This window comes from Vulpes vulpes, chromosome 4 (assembly GCF_048418805.1).
Source record: "Vulpes vulpes isolate BD-2025 chromosome 4, VulVul3, whole genome shotgun sequence".
NCBI lineage: Eukaryota > Metazoa > Chordata > Mammalia > Carnivora > Canidae > Vulpes > Vulpes vulpes.
The window spans coordinates 53,937,784-53,960,599 of NC_132783.1; the positions used below are offsets into that span (position 1 = coordinate 53,937,784).

General features: G+C 38.2%; 1 protein-coding gene across 6 annotated transcripts in view; it reads right to left on the reverse strand.

Annotated features, from left to right (window-relative positions):
- Positions 1–4,571: 4,571 nt before the first annotated feature.
- Positions 4,572–22,816, reverse strand: part of HERC6 (HECT and RLD domain containing E3 ubiquitin protein ligase family member 6) — a 124,341-nt gene continuing 106,096 nt past the window's right edge. For 4 of the 6 annotated variants that reach the window (XM_072754949.1, XM_072754950.1, XM_072754951.1 and 1 more), the window contains 10 exons: positions 21,207–21,314; positions 20,771–20,878; positions 16,802–16,945; positions 13,725–13,868; positions 12,069–12,235; positions 9,875–9,938; positions 8,745–8,815; positions 6,841–7,027; positions 6,651–6,753; positions 4,572–5,075 (listed from right to left, as the gene is read on the reverse strand). In XM_072754949.1, the coding sequence (XP_072611050.1) occupies positions 4,846–5,075; positions 6,651–6,753; positions 6,841–7,027; positions 8,745–8,815; positions 9,875–9,938; positions 12,069–12,235; positions 13,725–13,868; positions 16,802–16,945; positions 20,771–20,878; positions 21,207–21,314 (1,326 nt within the window). In that variant the 3' untranslated portion in view covers positions 4,572–4,845. The remainder of the gene's footprint in view (positions 5,076–6,650; positions 6,754–6,840; positions 7,028–8,744; positions 8,816–9,874; positions 9,939–12,068; positions 12,236–13,724; positions 13,869–16,801; positions 16,946–20,770; positions 20,879–21,206; positions 21,315–22,816) is intronic. The other 2 variants (XM_072754952.1, XM_025998104.2) reach the window with 1 other exon arrangement.

Sequence of the window (22,816 nt, forward strand, 5' to 3'; positions counted from 1 at the left end):
TTCATGTGTTTATTAGTGCTAATCTGTCTCTTCTTTGGTGAAATGTCTATTCACATCTTTTGCTGTTTATTAATTTGCTTATTATCTCAAAGTTCTTTCTATATATTACAGTTCCTCATGTTATATATCAAGTTCTTTTTTTATTTTTTTATTTAAAAAATTTTTTTAATTTTTATTTATTTATGATAGTCACAGAGAGAGAGAGAGAGAGAGGCAGAGACACAGGCAGAGGGAGAAGCAGGCTCCATGCACCGGGAGCCCGACGTGGGATTCGATCCCGGGTCTCCAGGATTGCGCCCTGGGCCAAAGGCAGGTGCTAAACTGCTGCGCCACCCAGGGATCCCCTATATCAAGTTCTTTATTAGATATGTTTTGAAATGTTTTCTATCCGTCTGTGGCTTGCCTTTTAATTTTATTAAGTGTCTTTGAAGAGCTGAAGTTTTAAATTTTTAATGCGATTTATCCATTTTTTTCTCTTATATAGTTAATGCCTTTCCTTTCCTTTCCTTTTCTTCTTTTTTTGTCTTAGGAAATCTTTGCTTAACCCAAGGTTGTAAGGATTTTCTTACATCTTATCTTCTAGAAGTTTTATTGTTTTAGGTCTTTGTTACACTTCAAATGAATTTTTCTTTATGGTGTGAGGTAGGATAGGGGTTAGTTTTTGACCTTACAGATTTCCAGGTGTTCTAGCTAGCCTCCCCCCCGCCGCCCCCCGCCACTGAATTACTGTATGGTCCTTGTCAAAACTCTGCTAGCTATGTGTAACTGGATTTATTTCTGGACTTTTTACTGTGTCTCTTGGATCTATATGTCTATTTTTTTAGATTATTTATTCATGAGAGACACATACAGAGAGGCAGAGACATAGGCAGAGGGAAAAGCAGGCTCCCTATGGGGAGCCTAATGTGGGATTCCATCCTGGGATCCCAGGATCACGACCTAAGCGAAAGACAGACGCTCAACCACTAAGCCACCCAGGTGTTCCTATGTGTCTATTTTTACTTCAAGACCACACTGCCTTCATTACTGTAGATTATAATTAAGTCTCAAAATCAGGTCATTCAAATGCTCCACCATTGTCTTTCTTCAGTGTTGTTCTGGCTATTCTTTTTGTTTGTTTGTTTTGGCTATTTTAGGTCCTCCACATTTCCATATATATTTTAGGATGTTTATATCTACAAAACAGACTGCAGGGATTTTGAGATTGCACTAAATCAAATCATTTGGGAAGAACTGACCTACTGTTTATTTATTCCTTCATCCATGAGTATCTCTCTCCTCATTTTCTTTTTTAAAGGTTTATTTATTGGGACACCTGGGTGGGTCAGTGGTTGAGCATCTGCCTTTGGCTCAGATGGTGATCCAGGGGTCCTGGGATTGAGTCCTGCATCGGGCTCCCCACAGGAGCCATTGGCTTCTCCCTCTGCCAATGTCTCTGTGTCTCTCATGAATAAATAAATAAAATCTTAAAAAAAAAAGGTTTATTTAAGAGAGAGAGAACATGTGCACCCATTCATGCTGGAGGGAGGGTCAGAGACAGTCTCAAACAGACTCCCAGATGAAGCCGGAAAGGAGGGGCTGCTCCATCCTATGAGGCAGAGGTCAAGACCAGAGGCTAACCAAGAATTGGAGGCCTAATCAACTCAGCCACATAGGTGCAACTTCCCCATTAATTTAAAGCTTCCCTAATGTCTTTCAGCAATTTTTTCTAGTTTTCACTGTATAGTTTAACATATCTTGTTAAATTTATTCTTAAATATTTTTTGGTTTTACAAATACTTTAAAATTTTTTAATTTTATGATTGTTGTTAGTATGTGTATAAGTAGTTAATTTTTATATATTGACCTTGAATCCTGAGACCTTTCTATACTTACTTAATACTTCTAGTAGGTTTAGTTTTGTTTAGTTTTGTTTTATTTTTTATTTTTATTTTTATTTATTTATGATAGTCAAAGAGAGAGAGAGAGAGAGAGAGGGGCAGAGACACAGGCAGAGGGAGAAGCAGGCTCCATGCACCGGGAGCCTGATGTGGGATTCGATCCCGGGTCTCCAGGATCGCGCCCTGGGCCAAAGGCAGGCGCCAAACCGCTGCGCCACCCAGGGATCCCTTTAGTTTTGTTTTAGATCCCTTAGGATCTTCTGGAGATAACCATATAGTCTATAAATAAGATAGTTTTACTCCTTCCTTTCCAATCATTATGCCTTTTCTTTTCTTTTTTTCCCCCTCTTATATAAACTAGTACCTCTAGTACAATGTTGGATAGAAGTGATGAGAGGCATCCTTACCTTGTTACTAGATTTACTAGGAAAGCATTTAGTCTCTTAACATTAAGTGTAAGATTAACTCTTTGTAGGTTCTATCAGGTTGTAGAAGTTTCCTTCTGCTCCTAGTTTGCTAAAAGTATCATGCATGAGTGACTATTGCATTTAGTCAAATTTTTTTTCTGCTTCTATTGAGGTAATTATATGATTTTTCTTTGTCTTATTACAGTGAGATATGATAGATTTTTAGGTGCATTTCTGGACTAAACCCCACTTGGCCACAAGGTATTATCCTTTTTATATTTTTTTTTTGGATATGTTTGATGTGTTAAAGTCTTGGAAAGGTGTTTTGTGTTTCTGTTCATGAGAGATATTTGTAGTTTTCTTTTCCTATAATGTCTTTGTCTGGTTTTGACATTAGTAGAATGCCGGTGTACTTAATCAGGAAGTGTTCCCTCTCTGTTTTCTTTTTTAAAAGTTTTTATTTATTTATTTAATATTTTATTTATTTATTTGACAGAAAGAGAAAGCTCAAGCAGGGGGAGCAGCAGAGGAGAGGGAGAGAGAGAGAAGCAGGCTCCCCACTGAGCAGGGAGCCTGATACAGAGCTCCATTCCAGAACCCTGAGATCATGACCTGAGCCGAAGGCAGAAGCTTAACAGACTGAGACACCCAGGTGCCCCTTAAAGATTTTATTTTTAAGTAATCTCTACACCCAACATGGGGCTCAAGCTCACAACCCCAAGATCAAGAGTTGCATGCTCTTCCAACTGAGCCAGCCAGGCACCCCTCTTCCTATGCTCTCTGAAGGAGTATGTAAAGAATTGCTACACCCTCTTCCTTAAATGTCGAGTATAGTTCATCCACTTGCATTAGAAAAATTTATGATAGGGCAGCCCAGGTGGCTCAGCGGTTTAGCGCCTTAGCGCCGCCTTCAGCCCAGGGCCTGATGCTGGAGACTTGGGATCAAGTCCTGCGTCGGGCTCCCTGCATGGAGCCTGCTTCTCCCTCTCCCTGTGTCTCTGCCTCTCTCTCTCTCTCTCTCTTTCTCTCTCTCTCTCTGTGTCTCTCATTAATAAATAAATAAAATCTTTAAAAAAAAAATAGAGGAAGCGTACTCTTAGAAAAGAAAAAAGAAAAAAATTTATGATGGAATTGAAAGACCTGAAAAATATAACCCAAATGTCAAGTGCATAAGGATCCCTGAGATTTAGGAGTTATCTTTCCCTTAAAATTCAAATAGAATATATATGAGCCTTTATTCCATTTATTATAGAAACCAGATGTTTCTCCAAAATAAATCTGAGGATTCACTGAGGCTGTAGGAAGGCCACCTCACATTCTAGTACCCTCAGTCAATTCCCTATCCATGTTCCATCTATCCTCTGACGCTCTTGCCCTCCTTCCACATCAGCAACCTGACATGGACTACACACCATGGTCTTTCCAATATAAGGCTTCCCTGTATGTTTGCCATAACAACAGACATTTATAGAACAGTTTGGCTGGGTGGCTCAGTTGGTTGAGCCTCTGCTTTTTGGCTTGGGTCATGATCCCTGAGGCGTCAGGCTCTCTGCTCCTCCCTTGTCCCTCTCCCTCTCTCCCTTGCTCCTGCTGTCACATGCTCTCTCTCTCTCCCTGAAATAAAGAAATAAAATCTTTAAAGAAAAAAAAAAAAGAATAGCTTACAGTTTAAAATTTAATATAAAATAGAACTGGTCTACAGAATTCATTAGCCATTTACAGACCTACTTCTTTCTCTCTTTTAATTCATTCCATAGCCATATTGTTAAGACATATTTCATGTTCTTCATTTTCTCCAAATACCAATAGACATGAGTTCCTGCTTGGGCTCAGTGTTTAACCAAAATGATATATACATTAAAAATGATTTTTGTAACACCGTATTGAGCCTTACGTATTATTCAATGAATTCTTTAACATTTAGATTTTTCAAATAAATTACTCAACAGTTGGCTAAAATCAAAACTCTGGAGACCTTCCAGAATATAAAATATATATTTGCATGCCTCAAAGACATGTTGAATTATTTTTATTTATTCAAGCTTCAGCCTATCTTTCATATTTGCAGACAATGTTTATTAGTATACAATATTTATTTATTTATTTATTTAGATATTATTTATTTATTCATGAGAGACACAGGCAGAGGGAGAAGCAGGCTCCATACAGGGAGCCCAACATGGGACTCGATCCCGGGTCTCTAGGATCAGGCCCTGGGCCAAAGGCGGCACTAAACCGCTAAGCCACCCGGGCTGCCCCAGTATACAACATTTAAAAAAATATGTTAGCTTTTAAAATTCAGTTTATTTTTAACTGATAATTATTGTTCAGGAATGATTCAGTAGAAAGCAAACATTCTGGTAAATTTAGGGGTCAAGAAATGTGATTCATTTTTTAAAAGTACTCTTTTTTTTTTTAATCACTCTTGATTCATCACTTTGTTGTTTATCCCAACATTTGTCAACTAATTCCTTTCAACCCCTTGTGCTACTTAGACCTAAGGAAGAACAGAAGAGTGGAAGGCTTGAGACTCTGAGGCCTCACCAAAACTCTGGGGATCACTGTTGCTCTGTGACTCTGAGTGAGACAAATCCTTTGTTGCTGTTGATGGCTACTTGAAGGGCTTCCTCCACTTTCTCCATTGTAGAATACTGAGGAAGGTCCAGAATATTATGACAGGTCAGTGCTCTTGGATAATCTGCTTCACTGAAAGTTTTCGGACAGCGAAATATGATTCCTATCTCCTGTTTGCCACTTAGAGGCAGCCTGTCATTTCCCCTAAGAAAAACTAGAAAGGAATAAACTTTGGTTAAGATACTTCATAGAAAGAGCAAAACATAAAATGAAAAGGAAGAAATTAATCACTTCATTCAGTACATATCACTGAGTACCCCTGTGTAGGGAGAACTACACAGGGCCATATGGACATGGAAAAATCATGACTTTTGGTCTTTGTCCTCAGTGAGTTCATGGTCCAACTGGGCAAAATCACGTACATGAAAAGAGAATAGCAAGATACGTGGAAGTGTATTTAGCTCAACTAGGAAGTCCTAGGTGAGGTGGAGAGCCTAATGAAGGCCTGAGACTGAGGGAGGCACCAGGCTGGGGTAGCAGGGAGACTTACAGGGATCACATCTGGCTAGTTAATTCTCCAGGAAAGGAGTTGGGTAAGCTTTCGAGGTAGTAGGTAAAAGCCCAAGAAAAAGCCAGAGGTAGGAAGATGTAAGATGTACTGAATGCACAGATAGTAGAATTAATGGGCTGAAGCAAAAGTTTCCCATTAAGAGAGAAGTTTATTTTTTTTTTAATTTTTTATTTATTTATGATAGTCACAGAGAGATAGAGAGAGAGGCAGAGACACAGGCAGAGGGAGAAGCAGGCTCCATGCACCGGGAGCCCGACGTGGGATTCGATCCTGGGTCTCCAGGATCGCGCCCCGGGCCAAAGGCAGGCGCCAAACCGCTGCGCCACCCAGGGATCCCAAGAGAGAAGTTTAGACAGGTAGTTTGGGTTTGTGGAGAAGTAGGTTAGATTTCTGAAGTTGAAATTGTCCTACAATGTCCTTAGGAGCAACAAAAATAGCAAGAAGATGTATATCTCTGGAATAGCTGAAAAATGGGATGGGAGGTGGGAGACTACGCCATTAAACCTTAGGGTACTCCCTGAGAGAAGTTCTTATGCCACAAGGCCACAAAGTTTAGTGGTTCAGAGCCTTGGCTTTGGGTTCCAAGTCTGTTTCTCACATGCATCAGCTGTGTGAATATAGACAAGCTACTAAATGCGTCAAGTTTCTTTTCCTCAGATCTGAAATGCGGGAAAACTTAAGTTTCTACCTCAAAACATTGCTATTAGGATAAAGGGAGGTAACAGATATGAAGTGGTCAGTACGGTGCCTGGCATAGGCTAAGCACACAATAAATGTTGTTAGTATTATCAGTGGTCACTGCTATTGGTATTATTTCTAAAATAGTATTAGAGAAATATACATTTCGAATGTGAGAGTAAAGGCTTGATTATTGATTAGGAGGCAACTAGCAATATCTTTTTTATTATCTTTTTTTAAAATGGGAAACCAGCTTTTATAAGAGGAAAGAGCATTGGTTTAGGAAGCTTTGCTGACTGGCTTTGCTGTTAACATGTGTGACCCACTATTAATAGTAATTCCATGGCAGGGCGCCTGCTGGCTCAGTCAGAAGAGCATACAACTATGGATCTCAGGGTTGTGAGTTTGAGCCTTATATTGGGTGTAGAGATTACTTAAATAGATAAAATAAACTTTAAAAAAGTTTAATACTGACTTCATGGCAAATATTTACCTTTAAAAAGATATATAATTATAAATCCATCCATTAGTAATACTTACAGAGGAATTTCTTCTTTTCCTCCAAAGTCAATTTGTGGAAAGCTTTCCAGAACATCAGTATAGTAGGATGTGATTTGTGGTATCCTTGATCATATTGTGAATTCTTGGGAAAAAGAGGGAGAAAACAGGTTTTAGGGGGAATATACAGAAGTTGTTTGGAAGAACTGGGAGCACTTTAGTTATCACCAACCTCTTCAAAATATTTCCAGTCATAATCATTATTTCCAACCAGTGCTGTCCTTAGTTCTTCAGGCTGGAAAAGTTTAACAAGTATTTCCTTGTCACAGACTTTGTAAAATCCTCTTTGAAATTCCTCATAAACTGCCTTTACAGAGGTGTTAAAAATGTAATCGATGCATGCAGAAACATATTCTTTCCTTGAGAGAAGAAAAAAATAAACCCAATAACATACATTACCGTTCACTAAAATATTCTCTATTTTGCCCTTTTTATCATTTCTATTGAGAAAGAAAAGTAAATAATTCCTGCATAACATACAGTGCTATATAGGCAGACAGAAGTTAAAAACATGTGGAAGGAACCTAGGAGTATGTAGAAGGATTAAGACTTTGTTTTGCTGCCATTTTCTCCAAGAGAGATACTTTTAAAACACCTAATCTGAATATATAATTCTCCATCTTAAAATCTTTCAAAGGTTTTCTTTCCACTTCCCTTAGGGTAAATTCCAAACTCCCCTGATCTGACTCCCAGCCTGACACAGCAGCCTCTTCCCAGTTGGCATTTGAATCTTTGGCCAAACTGACCTTCAGCTCTGTGGGCTCACTGTCTCTTTGGCAGTTAGGCCACAGCTTGCAGTGGTCCCTCTTTCCGTGGTAACTTCTGTCAACCATCAGAGTTCCATAGCAATATGACTTTCTCAGGGTTGGTTCTCTCTTCTCCTTGCCCTCCTCTCTTACAACATATTTCACTATGTAGAAATTATTTCTGCAAAAGTCTGTCTTTTCCTCCCACCATGATGAATTTCCTGACCACAGGGTTACTACTTGGAGATATTTCTACCAGATAGCCACCAGAAACATGAAAGTCTCCCACCCTTTAAACAGTTTCATGGACTCTCCTAGCAGACTGTCCTATCTAAATCAACCCCTGGCTGCCCTCCCCTGGAAACAAGGATGTGCTGGTAAATGGTTAACAACCAGTTCTCTAAAGAGAAAAAAATGAAAGCAGCATTTGCCGGTTCTGTGGTGTAAATATTCCCACCAGGGCTGATTTCATGCTACTAATACTTTAATAATAAACTCTCAACATTTTAGAAAATTTAACGATCAGGGCAGCCTGGGTGGCTCAGCGGTTTAGCACTGCCTTCAGCCCAGGGTCTGATCCAGGAGACCCGAGATCGAGTCCCATGTCAGGCTCCCTACATGGAGCTTGCTTCTCCATCTGCCTGTGTCTCTCATGAATAAATAAATAAAATCTTAAAAAAAAATTTTAACAGTCAGCTCTCATAAGCAGATGGCAGCAGGCTCCAGCATAACACTACTGTAAATCAGACTGTGTGACTCTTTTGTCACAGTCCTCATCCTTATCTGACCTTATATTACATAATAATTTATTTGTAAGTGGTCTTTCTGCTTCACTGGAATGCAAGCTCCAGGTTTTGTCTGTCTGTTTCACAGCTGTATCTCTGGCACCTAAAATAGGATCTAAGGGACTCAAAATTTATTGTTAAATGAATAACTAGTGAAAAGTTCTACAAAGGGAATATTTAATCCTGAGTCCTTTTTCCCCTTCTCTTAATCTGTAACCTTTTTTTAAAAAAATATTTTGTTTATTTATTCATGAGAGACACAGAGAGAGGCAGAGACGCAGGCAGAGGGAGAAGCAGGCTCTTCACAGGGAGCCTGATGGGGGACTCCATCCCCAAACTGGGATCATGCCCTGGGCCAAAGGCAGACACTCAACCGCTGAGCACCCCTCCCCCCGCCAGGCATCCCAACCTGTAACCTTTTTATCTTCCTCAGAGATGAGGAGCTAAAATGATCATCTGAGAAGCTAAAATATATTGATAAATTATAGTGATAAAAAAGCATTTTATGTCTATTCATAGGAGATGTTCTAAATCTCAAAACTTACTTGTTGGTTTGGTCCACAGGTACAGAAATCCCATTTGGAATTAAATTTACATTATTTTTGTCCCAGTATATCTGTAAACAAAATGTTCATGTACCAATTCAATCACCTGCAGGGACCACTTTGACATGAAGATTATTTCTGAGTTAAAAGCAGTCAAAACCCAGCAGAATCAGAAAAAACAAAACAAAATTTTAAAGCCCCCCCCCCCCCAGCAGATTCAGCAGGAAAAGCTCTTTATTGACTTCCCCTTCAAATGTCTAAAAATAATTTAGTTAGAGGACCTGCTTCAGGATGAGAGCTATCACCATAGGACACTACAGTATAATATGAATTAGGAATTGTAGACGCAGAGGAACCTAGCAAGGTGCTTTGGATCAAAGTCTTCTTAGTCTCACTGTTTCTGAGTAGCCCAGCAAACATTTGTTTATCCAACATTTACTCTTTTTCATCTTCCTGTAAATTGCATGCCTTCGCTCTGAAGTCCAGACCTCTACCCTTCTCCTTAGTTTAGAATGACATATATACCTCATTTTGCCTGTCTTTGGAATTTTCATATCTGTATGCATTCCTCGTAGTACAAAATTCAATTTGATATTCTCCTGTTCATCTGTCTCATGTCATTTTGATTCTTAGTCCAACTAAAAGGACTTTGAAAGGGAGAATAAATTCTCCCTCCCCAGCACAACCACAATAGCATTATTCATTATTCCCATACATTCTAACCTAAGAGATTTTAAATAACTGGAAGCTAAATAACTACTTATGTAGTTAATTATTATTATGTAGTTATTATTATGCAGCCTCTTAAATACATATAAAAAATTTTAAAAACCTACCGTAGTTTATGTTGTATATTGTCTTAAGCATTTAGTGGTTTACATTGTTCACACTGATTGCATAATTGCTATATTTTCACCTTGAGAGTATATAAACATAACTATCAAAGAACAAGCAGATAGGAGGAAAGTCTTCTATAGTACAGAAGTAAAATTCCCTTCAAAAAAGGAATCCCAGGAGTGCAGGGTAGAAAATTAAAAAAAAAGGAATCCCATATTTAAAGTAATATAATAGAAATTATACTTAAAAACAGATGAAAGTTAAACTATAATCTGGTTTGCATTGGTACTCACAGAAAAATATATGTAAAGTTCTTCAGTGTCATCAGCTTCATTATCTAGAATTTCTTGCAAATTCCTAATGAAAATTTTCATTTAAAAAGTTATATTTAATTTAAAAATAAAAATTAAAAAATAAAGTTATGTTTATTGATCTTCTAAAATTTCAAAAGTAATAAACATTCAATGGAAAAAATCTTGAACAATATAGAAACGTATAAAATGCCATGTAAATGTCCTCTCCTTACCTTCTCGCTCCTTCTTCCTAGAGTTTACCTCTTTTTACAGTTTGGTTGGGCCCCTGCTAACACAGACACTGCTCTGTCTTAATGGAAATTACAGAAACGAGCCCCTTCCTGTAGACCAGTGATTCCCAGTCAGTGGTGATTTTGTTCCCTAGAGGACAGTTTGGCAAAATCTGGAGATTTTGGTGGTTACAATTAGGGGAAGGTCGCTACAGGCATCTAGTGGGTAGCAACCCCATAAGCTGTTAAACATCCTATAATGCCAGATCAGCCTTTCACAATAAAGAATAATCTAGCCCAAAATGTCAGTGTTGCTAAGGTTGAAAAATCCTGTTTTCTAAACAGGGCATACAGTATAAATCTAGGCAGTTTATTTTTACACTAATAGTACTTAACAAAAGAATCCGTTTTCCCAGTCTGCCAACTCTGTATTTTATTTTATTTTTTATTTTTATTTTTTTAAGATTTTATTTATTCAGGAGAAATACAGAGAGAGAGGCAGAGACACAGGCAGAGGGAGAAGCAGGCTCCCTCCCTACAGGCAGTCCTATGTGGAACTCGATCCTGGACCCTGGGATCACGCCCTGTGCTGAAGGCAGACGCTCAACCGCTGAGCCACCCAGGCATCCCCCAACTCTGTATTTTATGAAAAACTTTTTAACATTTGTCAGTCTGTGAGCAGAAAATGGACATCTCATTCCCATTTATATTTCCTCAATTACTAGTAAAGTTGAACATATTTTCATTTTTTGATTGGCCATATGTATGTACACTCAGCCATATATATTTCTGTGTGATGGCACATATGTATACATACATATATTTATATTTATACATCAGCAATACTAATCCTTTGTCTATCATATATGTTGCCAGTATTTTCCTCACAGGATATAGTTTGCCTTCTAACTTAGAACAAGTAGTTTTCAATACTTAAAAAATAAAGATGATATGCTGATGTATTTAAATACATTAAATGACAAAATATGATTTATTAAATATAGCAAGCATGATTCTTATTAAAAATATTGTGTACCAAAAAAAAAATATATATATATATATATATATATATGTATTGTGTACCATTTCCAGGGTTCCTGTTGGCTCAATGGTTAAGCATCCTACTCTTAATTTTTGGCTCAGGTCATGACCTCAGGTTTTGAGCCCTGTGTTGAGCTCCAGATTGTGTGGATCTGCTTGAGATTTTCTTTCTCCCTCTCCCCCTGCCCATTCGTGCTCTCTGTCTCTCTCTTTCTGTAAATGAATAAAATCTTTTAAAAAAGGGGGTCCCTGGGTGGCTCAGCGGTTTGGCGCCTGCCTTTGGCCCGGGCGCGATCCTGGAGTCCCGGGATCGAGTCCCATGTCAGGCTCCCGGCATGGAGCCTGCTTCTCCCTCCTCCTGTGTCTCTGCCTCTCTCTCTCTATGTCTATCATAAATAAATAAATCTTTAAAAAATGTTTTTTAAAAAATCTTAAAAAAAAGAGAATATCATGTACTGTTTCCATCTAGATAAATTGAAGATAGTACACCAGACGTCTGTTGTAGATTGATAATCAAAAGAGCATTTGGCTTTTCTTTTTGATGGCGTACTTTATTATTATTATTTTTAAAGATTTTATTTATTTATTCATGATTGACATAGAAAGAGAGAGAGGGGGCAGAGACACAGGCAGAGGGAGAAGCAGGCTCCATGCAGGGAACCTGACATGGGACTCGATCCCGGGGCTCGATCCTGGGGCTCCAGGATCACGCCCTGGGCCAAAGGCAGGCACTAAACCGCTGAGCCACCCAGGGATCCCCAGATGGCGTACTTTATTTTAAGTCAGGCTAAAATTCACATTCATCAAAAGAGTATACATTTATTGAAATTGAAGACCTTATCACTTTGTTTATGTGTGTGATTAACATCAGTTGTTCCTTAAAAACTGAGACTTAACTATAGTTCTGGAAAAATATTACTTACTTCCCCAAAAGAGGACTGAGTTCTTTTAAATCTTGAAATGATGGCTTTTGGTCCAGAAGTTTCTTAAACAGAGCCAGTGGGAAAGGAAGATTGGCAGCATTTAAGTTGTATAGTGAGAGTCCACACAGTATCCCAAAAAGGAAATATCTCTTCTTCTTAAATTTAGACTGGAAAAGGAGAAGAAAAAAAAATCCCTAACGTATTAGAAGTAATAAATAATGCAAGAGGATAATTAGTAAAAATTAGTTTTGGTTCTCTTTTCTAAAAGTCACAAATTAGAAACAAAATGGTTCAGGAAAATAAAGTTTGAGGTTCTTACACAGGCTTTAATACAATTTAAATTTCTTCCACAAGTTAAAATACAAAGGAACAGTTCAGAATATTAAGTGGATTTATTTTTTGTTACTGACAGCATATCTGGAATATAAAAAAAATATGCTCAGATAGCCTTATAAGCCAAGGTTTTCACTATTTAATTTTATAGTCTTTGCCTTCAAATTCATATAGAAAAAAGACACCACAGAGGGAAGAGTGCACTTTATCTACACTTTCATTGTGCATCAGGCATGTCACTAGTGTCAGATGAGTGTGTCCCCTTTGGTGATACTGCCCTCAGCCTAGCTGTGCTGACAGAGACAAGCATATGGGTCAGGGAAGGTGTTGGAAGGAAGAAGGAAAGAGTCCTAGTGAAACCGGCTTCACTCTTCTCTCTGCACTTTGTTTGTAGTCTCACATGAGAGAAAACACTGGCCACATCTTGCTAGGCCACCACTATAGCATAGCCAAGAGACTGCTGGCCTAAAATGCTAAATGCATTTTAAACATTTATCCTCACAATTACTGTAAGAAGTCACTAGGGCAAGTAGATTGAGGCTATTAATTAAGTGGCACAGTCATTCACCTGCTAACAGCAAGGCTGGCATTGGAGTAGAAATCTTGGAATTTATATAAATTCCAGGAAATTCAAACTTCTCTATAATGACAGAAATCAGATCAGTGGTTGCATGGGCATGGATGGGAGGAGTGTGGAGGGTGGGATTAGAAAGGGGTATGAGGGGCAGCCCGGTGGCTCAGCGGTTTAGCCCTGCCTTCAGCCCCAGGAGTGATCCTAGAGACCTGGGATCAAGTCCCACGTCAGGTTCCCTGCATGAAGCCTGCTTCTCCCTCTGCCTGTGTCTCTGTCTCTCTCTTTCTGTGTCTCTCATGAATAAATAAATAAAATCCTTAAAAAAAAAAAGAAAAAAGAAAGAAAGGGGTATGAGGAAATTTGGTGGAATGATGAATATGTTCACTATATATTTTGATTGTGGTGATAATTTCATGGGTATATGTGTATATCAGAACTTACCAAAATGGACACCTGATATGTACTTCTTTGTATCTCAACTATACTTCATAAAAGATGTTTAAAAATTTAATATGCATAGAAGCACCTGGGAATCTTATAAAATTCACACACTGATCTGGGGTGGGACCTGAGATTCTGCTTTTCTAATAGCTCCCAAGTGATGCTAGAGCTCGTGCTCTGTGGACCATATTTTGAGGAGTAAGGCTCTCTATGTGACCTAATTTTACATTATTATTATGGCTTTCATGTTGCAGTATATGGTATACTTTTTTCTGTTCTGAAAAACTATAAGAAAATAAAAGACTTACCCTCGCAGGAAACCACATGTAGGAACCCTCTTCAGGATACATGAACATCCCATATTCTATATTGGTCATCTCTTCAAATATACTGTAGAAGAACTCGGATTTTACCCCATATCCTATAGATCGAATTTCTTTAATAAATTCAACCTGAGGAAAGAGAACACACAGGATCAGATTTAAAATATGATGCTTTGATCTTTGTGGAAAAGTTTCAAAATTTCTATAATCATCAGAATTCCTGGAATCCCATATCCCTTCAATCCCACACCTCACTGCAATCTGCTCTCCCTCAATTTCCTGCTGAGCAAGGGATGCCCTGAACCTATTCATTGTCAGATTATCCCATGTGAGTCCTTTACACTGCCACATGACCCAAGTAAAGGGGGATTCTGGCAAGACAGCATTACCGGTGATGTTGACCAGAGGCTTGAGCCACATTTTGATGTGCTTCAGATCCCTGGTCCTTCTGTCTCATTGTCTGTAAAATCATTCAGATTTTACAACTTTGGTTCCAAACAACAGCTATTTGGTTTCTCCTGCCTCTCCCTGCATTAGAACTTCTGATAAATTACCCTCCCAGTCCCCCTGGGTTTTAGCATCTCTGAAGGAACTGCCCATTGCCCTCGTGTGGGAAGTCATTATGGACTGTCCTTTTCTTTTTCTTTTTTCAGTTCTATTATTATTTACTTTTTAAATTTTATTTTACTTTTTTCAAGATTTTATTAAGTAAGCTGTACAGCCAACATGGGGCTTTAAACTCACAACTCTGAGATCAAGAGTTGCATGCTTTACCAATTGACTGTGTCAGCCAGGTACCCCTTATTTACTTTTTAAAATATTTTTGAAAAAATTAATTTTTTTACAACATTTTCAATTTAAACACTATTCACACTGAATGTGTATGGCAGCTTAACCTACCCAAATATGAAGTTTGAGAAGCCAAAACTGTTCTAACATTGTTAAAAATTATGCTGTAGGAACTGTCCTCCAATAAAATTGACCTTTGGTCTTTGTGGCCAATACTATCCCGGATTTCCTCCTACCTCTCTAATTACTTTTCTGTTTCCTTTCCTGGCCAATTTCTCTTTATCTTTTTATTTTTATTTATTTATTTTTAAAGATCTTATTTTTATTTATTATTTTTGAGAGAGCACACAGGGAGGGAGGGGCAGAGGGAGAGAGAGAAAGAGAGAGTTCTAAGCAGACTCCCTGCTGAGTGTGAGCTATGCAGGGCTCAACCCCACAACCCTGAGATCTCACGACCTGAGCCAAAATCAAGAGTTAGACACTTAACCAACTGAGCTACTCAGGTACCCTACTTTTTATGTTCTTAATGTAAGCATCACTAAACTCCACTAAATGTTCTCTTTCTCCTTTCTTAGCCTGAAAGATCTTATCTCTGCCACTGATTAACTGACTCCTTGGCCACAGACCATCATCTCATTTCCAAGGGCTCATTTTACATTCAATCCATATATCCCAATAAGAGATACACTCTTATTTTACATACACTGGCAAGTCTGCCTTCACTGTGGTCAAGACCCACACATAACTGGCCTTGACAACCATGCCTTGTTCAGAGTATTTTTTTTTATTGGATCTACCTTGAAGTTAACCTTCCTTCCTCTTTGTCATCTCCTGTGGGCAGAATAATTTTCTATTTATTTCCTCATAAAGAAGATTTAAAAGAAAGTAGATACAGAAGGAGATACACAACTACAAAGTCTGGCTTATAAAATAGTTTCTGTGTTTCCCATTTAGTCCCAGGGTGGAAAATAACCCTCTCCTGTCTGAGCCCTAACCTCTAGGTTCTGGTTTCTTCTCTGAGAACCTAAGTCTTCCTTTCATGGCTGATACGAGGAAAATCCACTCCTTTCTGGACAGAGTCCAGCTTTTACATAAAGAACTACTCATTATTCTATGGCCTCAATAGAACAAATGATCTGAGATAAAAACAGTAAAAACCCTACAGGTACCCACAAAGAATGAAGTGAAAGATGACTAGAATTAGAACCAATATAGTAGATAGTCTATGACTAAAACTAGAGCCAAAATGTAGGAAAAGTATCTGTTCTATCTGCTGCTTGTTGATTGAATTAATAGCCCAAATGCTTTACTTTCTTTGATCCATGTCTGTTGCATGTGACTTTGCAGTTTCTCCTATTAAAGAGGCTGAGTATATTTCATCAGCCCTTGACTTGGGTTCAGCCACATAGTTGGTTTGACTAAAGCAACGTTAATTGTGTGATTGGACTTGCTATCTTACACCTCTCGCACTGCTTGCTGGTCCCAGGAAGATGAAAAGCACAAGAAGCAGAACCAAACTGCCCCAGCCTACCTTAATCTAGCCTAGACCAGCCAGTTCCTAGCCAACACCCAAACATGTAAACAAGCGCAGACAAAAATCTACAAATCTACCCAAATGAATTTAATCGAAATTAGCAGATCCTTAGCTGAATATCAGATCTCTATAATAAATTATTGGCATTTTAAGTCATTAAGCTTTGGGATGATTCATTATGTAGCAGTTTTGTAGGCCATGGTAATGAATAGCTTACACATAATTCCAACATTTAATTAAATATCCCGTAGCTGGGATCCCTGGGTGGCGCAGCGGTTTGGCGCCTGCCTTTGGCCCGGGGCACGATCCTGGAGACCCGGGATCGAATCCCACGTCGGGCTCCCGGTGCATGGAGCCTGCTTCTCCCTCTACCTGTGTCCCTGCCTCTCTCTCTCTCTCTCTCTCTCTCTCTCTGTGTGTGTGACTATCATAAATAAATAAAAATTTAAAAAAAATAAAAATAAAAAAATAAATATCCCGTAGCTTTTCTCTAAAGGGAAGTAAGGAATTACTATTTTTTTACTTATTAAGTATTCTCTTTGCCCAGCGTGGAGCTTGATCTCAAAACCTCAAGGTCTAGAGTCATATGCTCTTCCAACTGAGCCAGCCAGGCACCCTAGAATTCTGAAAACGTTTCAGCTGATAACTATAAATGCAAAGGCAGGCTCTTCCTTTGCTATATTATACAAATGTTCCCCTTTCACATTAGTAAAAATGTCCAAAGAGACTTTTACTGTACCATGAATGCTTTATGGAGGTCAGTGTCTTCGGCTTGGCTTAACTGACGCAGAGCATCTTCAACTAGGTGACATCGTCTGACTCTAAGTGTAAATGGAAGGAGTTCCTTGTATGGAATCACTTGCCCCGAAGGCAGGTATTCTTTCTGTTTTAAGTCCAAAAAACGGAAATATTTTAGGAATCTCATAGGAATACTAGGAAGTGTTTCATATTTCAAATAAATGGAATCTGCATAGCATATACTTATCCCTCCTATTGCTATATATACTCAGATTGTAATTATTTAAGAAAAAAGGGCATCATATCTACATTACACTATGGAGGATAAAGAGATCACAGGATGTGTGAAACCATGGCATCTAGAAATATACAGGGGGTTAGTCACCATGGAGGTACAGCTAAGTAATTACAAGCTATCTTACTTATAGTAAACATGATCCTTAAAGGCAATATAGTGGTATTCAGTATGCTGAGACATTAATCTACCATCAGTATTTTTTAAGATTTTATTTACTTATTTATGAGAGACTCAGAGAGAGAGGCAGAGGGAGAAGCAGACTCCCTAAGGGGATTCTGATGCAGGACTCCATCCCAGGACCCCAGGATCACGACCTGAGCCAAAGGCAGCTACTCAACCTCTGAGCCACCCAGGCATCCCTACCATCAGTCTTAAGAAGCAGAGTTTTAGCACCATAATCCTCAAGAATATAAGAGCAGTTTAGGAGTTCAAGAATGATGTTAAATTAGGGAAAATATCAGAGGAAAGACTTGCTCAGAGAAGATAGACTCTTGTTCACGTAACTGTGGTCCATCTACCTGATTTGTAGCAGAGGTCCCAGAAAATATGCTGCCTGCAGCCTTACTTTTTACCTGTTCTCAGTCACCTTACACAGTACTTCCATTTAGCTCTTTTGAATTCTCAGCATTTCCTTACCACTCTAGTCTGGATCTTATTTCTGCTGAACTCCCCTGGATTAAAAATCTAGTGTTGGACTTGTCCTTGCTTTGAACTTTAACACTCATCTAGGGCTCTTGCTACATCCTAAGGGCAAAAAGTAGTATTAGGAATCATAAACCAATGTAGCTGTTTATGGGCCTGTCCCTCAAATCATGACAGCAAGACAGGTGGATAATAGCTATCCAATTCCAGGTTTCCAGGCTGAGTGCGGTTGCCCATAGCAGCACTTTACAAGCATCTCAGAAAGGCGGGCATGTGATTCCAGGCTTGGAAAAGCCTGTCCCAGACCTCTGCCACTACTGTATACTAAGAAATTATGTGATGCCACTAGATTTCTCAGCTTTATCCTGAAGATGTTTATTGTAAAGAAGTTCCAGGTTTGTAGGGAGATGGAACAAGTGCCATTTCTGGTCCTTCCTGATTATAGATCATCTCCTCTTATAGCCCAGGAGTCTGTAGCTCTGGGACACTTCAGCAATACTGACTCCTGAGCCACATGATCCATGGCTCAGAGTGACAGGGAGTGGCCAGCAATATCCTCCAATGACTATAGCAGGGAGAGGTATATATGGCTGCAGTAGCCCCCAACTTTCATTCACCTAACCAAGAATTAGACAAGAAACCTGCATTTTATCTTATTTTCCAGTTCCTCTACTCTCATTCTCCATGTATTGTTTCCCTTTTCTACATTTATGCATGTGAATTGATAATATAGCTTGGAGTTCACAGTTTTGACTATGTCTATCATCTCTCCTTTGGAGGTTAGGGTTGTGGAGTCTCCTTTTTAAATTTTACTCATGGCAACCACAACGAAGAGTTCTTCTACTCAAACTTTTCCTAATGCTTCATGATATGCAATCTGCCTGGCTCGACTATACACATATCCCTCACTAACCCCTCACTAAGAGTAGGTCCGTTACACAGAACATTGCTGGAAAAGAAAGTGCCACAGAGGGAAGGACTTGTTTAAAGGAAACATAATTTTCTCCCATTACCAGGATGTGAGGAAAATTTAAAAAGAGGTGGCTGGGAAACAAAAGAAGACCTGTCGCATTCAAATCTTGTAAACATGTTGATGACAGACACTAATAATAGTAACTAGAGAGAGAGTCTTTATCTGTGGAATGCTTTTAGCAGGATGTACCTTGTCCATCTACATTGCTTAATATAAATAAACTTGGAATTTATGGATTTATGGGGCATGGGTCATTGGGGAATATCACATAAGCTGTATAATTAATAGAGTATCACGGAAATGTTTTATAATTGGAGTGGCTCCTTTTGTGCATGTGATGTCCCAGACTTCTCCATGTTTCACCTGGATGGCCTGTATCCTTTAAATTGTTAATAAAAGTAATGGGTATGACTTCTGATTCCTGTGAGTCTTTAAAGTATAAATAGATAGGAACCTTTTCTGAGGAATAACCTAACAGGCCTCAGCAATCAAAACGTATTTGGAGGGACGCCTATGTGGCTCAGCGGTTGAGCTGTGTCTTTGGCTCAGGGTGTGATCCTGGAGTCCCAGGATCGAGTCCCTCATCAGGCTCTCTGCATGGAGCCTGCTTCTCCTCTTTCTTCCTATGTCTCTGCCTTTCTCTGTGTGTCTTTCATGATTAAATAAATAAAATCTTAAAAAAAAAAACACAAAAAAACATGTTTGGAAAATCTTTAGTATAACGTCTGGGAGTGGGGTGACCACCCAAATACTTAACTAAGAACTAACGCTGATGGTGATAAAAGAGACAAAATAGCATGTAATTGTTATGTAGGAATATTACAACTAACAGAAAAGAAGCAGAAGGAAGAGAGTAAATGGAAAACAGAATAAACTCACAGATTGACTCATAGGTATTATCTGGGAATAAAAAAATATCTGAAGGAGACTGCCTATCAAGCTCCAAGATCTTCAGCAGATATGAAATCCAAACACTAAGATCACAGTAGTAGCTAAAACTGGATAGAGGAGAGGGAAGGGAGAGAGAAAGAGCAGTTACTAGATCATTTCAGTATTTGCTCATAGAAGGAAAACAGTGGATATTATCTAAAGAAAGTGAGGACTCAGACATTATATAATAATGAGAAAAGCAAATTAAAATTAAACTGAAATATCATGATTAACCTCTCGAATTGGAATATAGCACAAAGCTTGATAACAGCCTGCACGAATTCGAGTGTGTACATTGATGGTAGTAACATAAATTAGTATGACCTCTATGTACAATGATTTGGCAACATTTAATAATTAAAGAAAAAGATTAAGCTTCATTATATTTTCTTATATGAATATAGCTAAATGGCCTGGTGGATGAGGAAAAGTTCTTTACAGAATTCAGCTAATAACTTTGGAAGGAATGATACGATTAAAAATAACACCATTTTGCAAACTTCAACCAAAGCAATGGATAAAATTATTAAATAAAATGTTTTGTTTTTTTTTTTAAATAAAATGTTGATGGTAAATATTATAATAAAGAATCATGTGGTCACCACCTGAACCCACTGATGAATCTCAGCATGAATAAAACAACCCGAAACAATGCATTGAAGTATAGAGAGGTGAAAGAAAATTGAACCTAGGAATCCCATTAAAATACTTCAGCTAGGACAGGCCAGATGGCTTGGTGGTTTAGCGCCGCCTTCAGCCCAGGGCGTGATCCTGGAGACCTGGGATCAAGTCCCACATCAGGCTTCCTGCATGGAGCCTGCTTCTCCCTCTGCCTGTGTCTCTGCCTCTCTCTCTCTCTCTCTCTCTCTCTCTCTGTGTCTCTCATGAATAAATAAATAAAATATTTTAAAAATTAATTAATTTATTTATTAACAAACAAATAAATAAAATACTTCAGCTAAAATAGTAACAATCACAAAACCAACAAAATTGATAAATGGGGAAAGTGTGGCAAAATGTTGATGATAAATGGAACTTTGTGATGGGGCTCATTACACATTATCTCTATTTTGTATATGTTTGTAACTTTGGATAATGAAAAAAAAGAAACAATAGAGCATACATACCAGTATTTTCAAACGGGACTCAACTTGTAATAATTGAATTTTGGATAGCAAAGTAAAAATAAATGGAAAATCACTGAAAATAATGGGACTGGAGTTTTCTGCAGGTATCTAAAAAAATAACAAGAGGTAACAGTTTTAATAATTCAAAGGAAAAAAAAACTTCATTCTTTTGCCTTATCACTTTAAATTGTTTCCCTCTATACTTTTTGGAATCTGTTTTTAAGAATTCCAATTACCGAGGAAAACTTTCTAAGAAAATGCATTTGTTTTCTGAGTGAAATATGTTTAAGTTTTCAGTGATCATCTAATTTAGCAATTCAGCATTATACAGAAGAAATTTTCAAATCTTGATTTATAAACAAAACACCTGCAAAGCTAATTAATGCATCCTCCTATAAAGTATGAAAATTTTCAGAAATAAAAATGTTAGTCTTACCAGGTTGTTATCCATAAACGGTCTTGTTTCTGCATAAAATTTCAACAAATAAGAGGGTTCATTTATGTTGAAAGTATTTTCTGGTAGTTGACAGTTAGCTGTGTTTACCTTAAAGAAAACATGACTTGTGAATTTTATTTTCTATTAATAAATGATTTAATCTATTATATATATGGCTATTATATAATTAGAACAGAGCTCTATAAACCCAATGCATTTGTCATTGATAAAATAGAGTCCTATAAAACTTGCAGTTTTTGATCTATAATTTATCCATTTTTCATAAATACCGTAAAAGATAACAGATGTTGGCAGTAGAGATTAGTAAACCAATTCTTAGGGCACAGGTTTACTGGAAACAATTTCTTTTTTCTTTTTTTTTTTTTTTTTTTAAGATTTTATTATTTTGGGCAGCCTGGGTGGCTTAGCGATTTAGCACGGCCTTCAACCCAGGGCATGATCCTGGAGACTCAGGATAGAGTCCCACGTCAGGCTCTCTGCATGGAGCCTGCTTCTCCATCTGCCTGTGTCTCTTCCTGTCTCTCTCTCTCTCATGAATAAATAAATAAAATTTTAAAAATTTTTATTAATTTATTTGAGAGAGAGAGAGTGAGAGAGAAAACATAAGTGTAGGGGGAAGAGGCAGAGGGAGAAGCAGTTTCCCCACTGAGCAGGGAGCCTGATGCAGGGCTCAATCCCAAGACTCCAGGATCATGACCTGAGCAAAGGCAGACGCTTAACTAACTCAGCCACCCATGCTTAACCAACTGAGCCACCCAGGCACCCTCTGGAAACAATTTCTAGGTTTTGGGAATAAAAGCACTGTAAAAATCCAAGGTACTTTTGAAAAATTTAGCCCTTTCTCCATTAATTAATGAATATTAATTTAGCACACACTATTTGTCAGGTGTGGAACAAAACATAAGCTAAAAATTGTCCTTGCTGACACACAAGTTACTGTCTAGTAATAGTAGTTGGCAAAATCTTTCTTAAATCCAAATAGTAAATATTTGTGCTTCAGATAATACAGTCTCTGGCGCAACTATTCAACCCTGCCATTTTGAAACATAAAACAGCATTAGACAATATGTAAACAAGTGAGAGTGGATGTGTTCCAGTAAAAGGAACACATTTGTATTTAATAACAAAAACACAAGGCTGACCATGGGTATAGATTACCAACCCATGACCCAGAGTCTAATAGGTAAAAACAAGTAATCAGGCATGAAAGGTATTTTCTGATTGGAGAAGGACTTCAGGGGTTCAAGGCTTCCCAGAGGAAGCAATTACAGAAAATCAACAACCTAAATAAGCCTTTATCACATCAAATTAATCCAAAAGATACAAGGCAGGAAATAAAGAATCTAAGAATATAAATTAAGGAAATAAAGAACATGTACAGGTGAGAGAAGATCAACAAATAAAAAGGTTGGTTCTTTAAAAAAAAAAAAAAAAAGGCAAAGAGGGCAGCCCTGGTGGCTTAGTGGTTTAGCACCTTCTTCAACCCAGGGTGTGATCCTGAAGACCTGGGATCCAGTCCCACATCAGGCTCCCTGCATGGGGCCTGCTTCTCCCTGTGCCTGTCTCTTTCTCTCTCTCTCTCTCTCTCT